Source organism: Limanda limanda, chromosome 1, assembly GCF_963576545.1.
Source record: "Limanda limanda chromosome 1, fLimLim1.1, whole genome shotgun sequence".
NCBI classification, from domain to species: Eukaryota; Metazoa; Chordata; class Actinopteri; order Pleuronectiformes; family Pleuronectidae; genus Limanda; species Limanda limanda.
In genome coordinates this window covers 17,508,473-17,515,821 of record NC_083636.1, presented here as the reverse complement: position 1 = coordinate 17,515,821, position 7,349 = coordinate 17,508,473, and the positions used below count along the sequence as shown (strand labels likewise).

Here is a 7,349-nt window from a genome sequence, read left to right as displayed (position 1 = left end):
TTAAAGAACAGACGTTGTTATGCTCCAGCTCAGTTCAATTAGAAAACACATCTGCGATTTCCCTTTAAGTAGTTTAGATTAAACTTCTATGGCACAGAAAATATATATTCCCGATCTGATATCTCTATACGAAAGGTGACATACAAGTGACGGTAAAGTGTTGAAATCACTGGATCACAAAAACAAAACAAACGCTGCACACAAACTTCATCTAAGGCCGGTGGACAAAATTTATTTAAAGTGTACTTAGTTTGGTTCATATCCCATCCACTAACATTGAGGACAGGGTTTATGACACCAAACTGAAGCCAGTTGTCCATATATATACATATATACATATACATAGTCTACGATGTAAAGATTTTCCTTTAAACTACACAAGCTGCAGCCTGAAGACGCCAACAGCTTATTCAGGGGTTTGAAAGTATTGAGTATTGATTGGTTTACTGATATTGATACAGCGGGTGAGTGATGGGACTTGAGCTCTGCAGCTGATGATCACAAAAACCCATAGATCAGCTTAAATGATGAGAAAATAAATCAAAAGAATCACTTTGTAACAAACACACAAGTATATTATTAACAATATCATTTATTTAAAGAAATTATATTATTATTACAATGTTCATTAAATGAGGATCTTTCAAAGCTGGTTCCTCCTCTAAAGACATATTTACAAATTTCACAGTGAATTTGGTGCATTTGATAATTATATCATAACGAGAGGCCGCCTCCCTTACTCAACCCTACACCCCCGCTCCCACACAAATAACAAATACATATACTAATAATGGACTATCACAACCGTTACCATTAACAGCAGTGCATTATGCAACACGCTATGACGCTCGGTCTGTGGACATTATAAATACAGAGTGTGATTGAATGCAAATAATCAAAGGTCTGTCCAATCAGTGCTCTCTACCTAATAACGCTGCAGTTACCGGCCCCCTACAGGCGTTTATGTTACGGTTTCCAAGCATAAGGAGAAATTGAAGAAGGTCAGAGGTCAGGACAGACTGAAGTTTCAAGGCAGCACTTCTGGAGGGATGTTAGTCTGCGTAAATCTGAATCAAAGTTCTCAGTCTGGTGAGGACAGCAATGTCTGGAGAGGGTGTCGGACGGAGGGCAACAGTAAATGCGGTGGGTCCTCAGTCTTGTCTCTGTGGTATGCAGCCTTCCATCTCCAGCACCTCGGGCCAGCCCTCAAATTTGTTGGTCTCCGCATTGTTCTTTAAATGCTGAGGAGGGAAACACAACACACACCCTTGTTTTTGTTGAACACCAGATAAACCTGCATTGTCTTAATAATCAACAGATAGGATGTCCTGGTGAGCTCACATCAACAATAACTAGTAATTACAGAAAGAACAATGCATTTAAAGAATAAGTGTTGTGTTTTTGTTGCCTGCTCAGCCGGCATTTAACATCGCCATAGTTAAACAAGGAAGTGCAGAGTAAAAGGGAAGAAGAGACGAGCGTCACACCCTCTTATTCATATTGTGTTCATAAAAACACACCCAAGGCGTTTGTAATGTGTATTCTGGAGACTGACACAAAGTCAAGATGCACACACTGGCCCTAAAGGCATGACAGAGTTTATGTGTCGTGTTCTACAATCTAATAAAGGACAATGTTGTACTCGCTGTTAGGGAGGAACTAATAAATTACAGAGACAAGTATGACGAGCTCTTTAAATGAAAGCATTCAGAAAGCAGATAAGATAATCATCAGGATCCGCAGATGAAATGTTGAGTCACATATCTATCATTTCATAATCTTGTTCCGAGTTCACTTTCCTCTTTGCTGACCAGGCTTCACAGCAAACACACAAAGTTCCCCTGAGCTAAACAAACAGATCAGAGCGTTAAAGAACAACCAGTATTTCAGGAAGTTTTGAGGTAGACAAGCTTAAGAATTTTATCTCATGTTAAGCTGAACATCTTGTTCCCGTCAAGTCAAAAGAATACAAATAAACTTTTGTTACAAATATGTGATGTTTTCATTGCTGTGGGTCTGCCTGTGTGGAGGCTTTTGCAAAAACTACAGAACGATAAAGGTTCAATTGTTTGAACAACTTGATTCAGGTGGAGAGTCGACACTTTGCAGAGGACACTCTGCAGAGTATCATTCGAGTTTGTTTGTGTGTGTGTGTGTGTGTGTGTGTGTGTGGGGGGGGGTGTTACCTGCTCAAACGGACTCTTGGTTTTGATGCCTTTCCCTCCTACAAAGATCCAGTTATCGCGGAAGCCCAAGTTATGAATTTCCGAGCTGCCCAGATCAGCTATTAGTTTCCTGGCTTCAACAGTAAGTCTACACAACAAAAGAAGACAATTATTTCACAGCCACACAATCAATACCGAGAGAAGACTTAAGCAATTTCAAATTGATCATGTGAACCTAAATGGTTCTTACTTTGTTGAGCTGTCGTCAAAAGAAGCAATCAACACGATTGTCCCGTCTTCAATTTCATTCAGGAATTTGATGAAGGGAGCCACATCTACACAAGGTTACACACAGTTACCACAACATGTACTTTGTTTTTAAATGGCAAAAAAAATTGAAACTCCCCGAATTCTACTCACCTCCTGCCCACAAATCAAAGCTCGCCGTCTTGCCTCCCTGCCCCGTTTTCGCTGTGAAGTAAGAATATTCCATTTGACTTTAAATCTCATGTCCATGAAACAAGAGCAGTTTCCGACATGAACTGCAGAGAATATCAGGTTCACAATAACAGGAAAAATGTCCGGCACATTCAGGCAAGGGTTGACATCTAGGCAGAGGATGCAGTAAGCAGCACATGACGTGTAAATTCTGCTGTGGAAATTGAGTGTTTATATTTTGGGCTTATTGCTGAAAGCTCTGAATTTCATGCCTTTTCCAAGTTGACATCTTCAAACCCCGTTTTCTACATGTATGACACCTCAGATATTTACATTCGTCCAGATTCAAGGACATTTTACAAAGCAGCTGTAGCTTTAAAACCTAATGATGAGCATCCCCATACACATTGGGTCCAAAGTCTCGTCAGTGACGCACTGCTGTTAAGTATAGGATCACCTCTCTGCTCAACGTACAGTACGTAGCCCCTCTGCTGTGACGGCAGTATAACATCACTGCCAGTCACTGCTGTGTTTGTGTGGCTTATAGACTGTGAGGGTGTGGAACTGATAAGATTACCATCAACGAGGGCGATGTTGAGTCCTCTCCCTACATTGTTCTTCACGGCGCTCATCAGTCTGCAACAAGGAGCAGAAGAGGAGTTAGAGTCATACATATACATTATTTTAAAGCTTAGAAATGGCAGCGTAAAACAACATTAGAGCGTGACATAAATGTTTCCCTCCTGCTTCTAAGTGCTGACATAAGGACTCAAGGTAAAGTATAACACTGGTGATTTGTTTCATTGAGCAGCAGCTCTGAGAATTTCTGTGATTCATCACCTTTATGAAACATTACAGGGCGTCTTTCGGATGAGATCACTGAGAAGTGTTGAAACGTGTCATAAAGCACATAAAGCTATGAGAATAGCTGCTGTCATTATCAATTCAGGTTTTATTTTCTGGTTGGTTTGGTGCAGAGGGTCTTTTATGATAAAATCTTACATTTTCAGCTGTGGATGGTTAATATTTGACATTTTGACTTGATTAGTGATTGGTAAATTATTGAAAAGCCAACTCATTGTCTGCAAACTCTTTTTCAACACATCAGTTGGTGCTTTTCCGTCACAAAGCTTCTTTGTGGTTGAGCAGCGTCAGCATCATAAATCTTTCTGCTGAGGAATAAAGCTGAGAAAATAACCATCTCTGGCGTTAATAATCTAATATTCTCTCTCCAATAATTAATATGGCATTCATGCATTTAAAAGAACCTAAACTGTTTCTGAGTTTAGATTCTGAGGCTTTCAAGTTGAACTAAGCACCAGTCAGTTTTCAAATAATTATCCCCACACCTCAATAGACAGTACAAACATGTTTGTGCAGCAACACTTTGGCTTGCCCCATTCCTGTACCGCCACAAGTAGAGACAGTGTAAGAAGGAAAGAAGGGAAAAAGGTATTTTGTTTGTCTGCAGATTTCAAATCTCACTTCACTCACATTTTGTCCTCCAGGCACATTTTAGGCCCGACCACGCTGGCTGCCCCGCTCGCCATCTTGAAGGCAAAGTGTTTGGGTGGGCACGACTTGGAGATGCCGCACTTGTGCCTGACAACACTTGGCTTTGTTGCTGTGGAGAGAAAAACTCCATTTACACATCACGTAAGCGGTCGCACAACATCAGGTAACAGGTAGGCAGGTAATCACATGAGCCTGGTCGCTAAGAACACAGAACAATGGACGCTGACACAACCTGACTCTACTCGAAGAGATCTATTTACAGACTCACTGCAGAGAGCCAAACACACACCTTCAACTGTGTAGTGACTTTACCTGTGTGTGCTCTTTATTAGCATTCAGAGATTTCAAAATACAAAAACAAAAGGAGGAACATTGATCAAAAGAGATAAGTTACTGTGAAAAAGGAGAAGAGGTCTGAAAATATTCATAATAATTTGAGTGTACTTACGGACATCATTCGCTGGCTGAGCTCTTACTGAAAAGCAAAAATGACACATGTTTAAAGGTTCAGTGGGTAGAATTCAGTGACATCTAGTGGTGATGTTGCATGTTGCCGTTGAATTCCCCTCCCCTGAGCCTCCCCTTCCACACAAAGAGGACATGTGGTAGCCTTCAGTTGTCATTAAAAACTCAAAAGTCAATTAAAAATTTAAATATAATGGGAAGAGAACTGATTCGTACAATTTAGATGAAACACACAAGTGAAAACATCACCCGGATTATTTTACATTAACCTGCGGCCAGTAATATTACATTACATGTTATTTAGCTGACGCTTTTGTCCAAAGCGACTTACTTTTTTAGTACACTCAACATTTATGAGGGGCCATTTAGGAGTTCCGTATCTTGCCAAGACATGCATATGGGGAGGAGTGGGGATTGAACCGGAAACCTTCTTGTTGGAGAACGCCCACTCTACCCCCTAGGCCACACCGCCCCAGTAGATTCCTTTCAGCTGAATCTTAGACACTCGACCTTTAAGAAGATTTTCAGAAATGTTTCTTTGAACGCAGCTCTGAGGGAGACGTTCCTTCTCTGAGCAAATAAGATCCTTGTGCTTTGGTTAAGAAAGCAAAGAGCACAGGTACGTAATTTCTGTTTGGAAAGACAAGCTGAACTGGTCTGACGTGTAAATTGGTGCGTTTGTCTGTATGTTCAGGAAGGAAAGATCAGAGTCCGGAAGCAATGCCCTGCATGCAGAACTAATATGAAACAGGATGTAAGTCGGTAGATATCGTGGCAGTGGTCACAATTACACAAACTCGTGTGAAACAGAGAAATGCAAAAACTACTTTTGGTCCGGTAAGAAACGGCAGCAGGTGAGCACTGTGTTCACTCAGCTAAAAGAATGTGGCCACATGTGTATCAGACCACCTCAGTGCATCCTAGGTGCCTTCACATCTTCATATCAGGTCTTAACAAGGTCAAACTTTCCCTTTCACTTCCTTTAACTGTTGAATTCTCATTTTCCTGAGCAATCTAAACATTTTATACGTGTTTATGTTAACTATAGTGGCAAAATAAAGGAATGTCTAATCTTGTTTTAAAGATCAAAATACCCACCAAAGTACAACAATAAGGAAGTGTCATGTTTCTTTCACGATTGAGAACCTCGCCACTTCCAGTTTTTCAAGTTTCAATCAGGGAGAAGTGAAACTCACACATTATGCTGCTCAGATCAAAGTCCATGTTCGTCTCCAGCAGCTGAAAAGTGAGGAAGACAGCGAAGAGGAAGGCCGTGACGAGCGCTGCCAGCTTCAGAACACCTGCAGGGGAAAGAGACACAAAGAGGAAGGATCAGCTGGGAATCAACGCCAACGGGGATATTTCAACTCAGCTGGATCACAACTGTATGAAATTCACTGGATGGAAAAAACAGACCTTTTCCTTAAAACTAGTGCTGCACTCTAGGTCTGGATCCCCAGTTTCTCCAGAGGTGTGTGTGTGTGTGTGTGTGTTGATGCAAATGTTTCTTTGCACTATCTCTGCTAGGCCCCCTAGTATAATGTCCACAGAATGTACATGAACATCATCACCAAGCGCCGGCAGAAGACTTCAACCTTTTAATGGTCATAAATGAACAGGTGCAAACGGCACATATCTTGATTTTCTAGTTTATAACGTCTATAACCATTTTAATGGTTTTTATATCTATGCTCCCTCACCACTGCACATTCCTGGATACACAGTGGCTCTGATTGGTCCGTGTCCAAATATACTGGAATGAATGGGCCAAATACTGAATGAGAAGTAAAGCCACTCCCTGTTTAAGTTAAAAAACTTCAATCAAAGGGATAGTTCACCCAAAAATGTAAACTCATTGGTATCTACTCACCGTTGTGTCGAGTGAGGGGGGTGACTCAGGAGATTTAGGCTAAAAACACGATGCAAATTCGTTTCCAGTCGGATTTGAAGGTTGGTGCTTGCTGACACTTCGTAGACACCACCGTGGTTTTTAATACGATGGAAGAACCGATCCCCAGTTACTTCAATGGCATCGGATTCTGGCTGCAACGCTGTTTTCACCCCTGGAAGTCCTGGAACTCCTGGAACTCCTGGAACTCCTGGAACCCCCCCCCCCCCAACCATCCATCGACACAGAAGTGAGCAGATAACGAGTGACTTCTCATTTGGGGGGGAACTATCCCCCTCCTCAGTTTGGCCCTGAATGAAAAGCACCGAACAGGAAGTGTGTGTGTGTGTGGGGGGGGGGGGACCCCACTGACTCACCTGCCGCCCGGACCATCTTCACTCGTGTTTCCGGTCACAGCTTCACAACCTGCAGGGAAGAGGAAACTAAACTCGAATTAAACTTTAAAACAACGAAGTGATTCTGGGATGCGACGCAGCAGCAGCACGAAGCTAGCCAGCTGTTGACAGAGTGTTAGCTCGGATGCTAACTTTAAAGGGCTTCCTCGTCGCACACCGGGGGGCTGGGGGGGGGGGGCTCTACTTCCGCCTATGGACAGCGTCATTTGACTCACCTGTGGATCAAAGCTCACGGTCCCCACGGCTGCACGCGCGGCTCCTCGCGCTCCGTGGTCCCACACCGACCGCTGACAGCTGCAGAGAGGAGGCGCCGGGGAGAGATGCTCCGCTCGGACCCAGAAACCGGAGACCGACAGTCAGATGGGATAATCCACGTAGCTTCCGGTTTGGCATGAGTCGAATGGTTTCATTTATCCAAAATATTTGTAAATAATTATTCATGTCAGCATTTATATATTTATT

The 7,349-nt window shown here is 42.5% G+C and overlaps 1 protein-coding gene across 2 annotated transcripts; it reads right to left on the bottom strand.

Annotated features, from left to right (window-relative positions):
- Positions 1-206: 206 nt before the first annotated feature.
- fam3c (FAM3 metabolism regulating signaling molecule C) lies at positions 207-7,236 on the bottom strand. Of its 2 annotated transcripts, none has more exons than XM_061076678.1 (10): positions 7,103-7,236; positions 6,849-6,914; positions 5,780-5,884; positions 4,567-4,593; positions 4,098-4,227; positions 3,181-3,239; positions 2,586-2,636; positions 2,416-2,500; positions 2,187-2,313; positions 207-1,241 (listed from the first exon to the last, which is right to left on the bottom strand). In XM_061076678.1, the coding sequence occupies exons 2-10, from the start codon at positions 6,862-6,864 to the stop codon at positions 1,152-1,154; spliced, it is 690 nt and encodes a 229-aa protein (XP_060932661.1). In that variant the 5' UTR covers positions 6,865-6,914; positions 7,103-7,236; the 3' UTR covers positions 207-1,151. The 2 variants fall into 2 exon arrangements, with proteins under 2 accessions (XP_060932661.1, XP_060932653.1); XM_061076670.1 differs by having other exon boundaries at positions 6,849-6,897.
- Between the last annotated feature and the right edge of the window lie 113 nt (positions 7,237-7,349).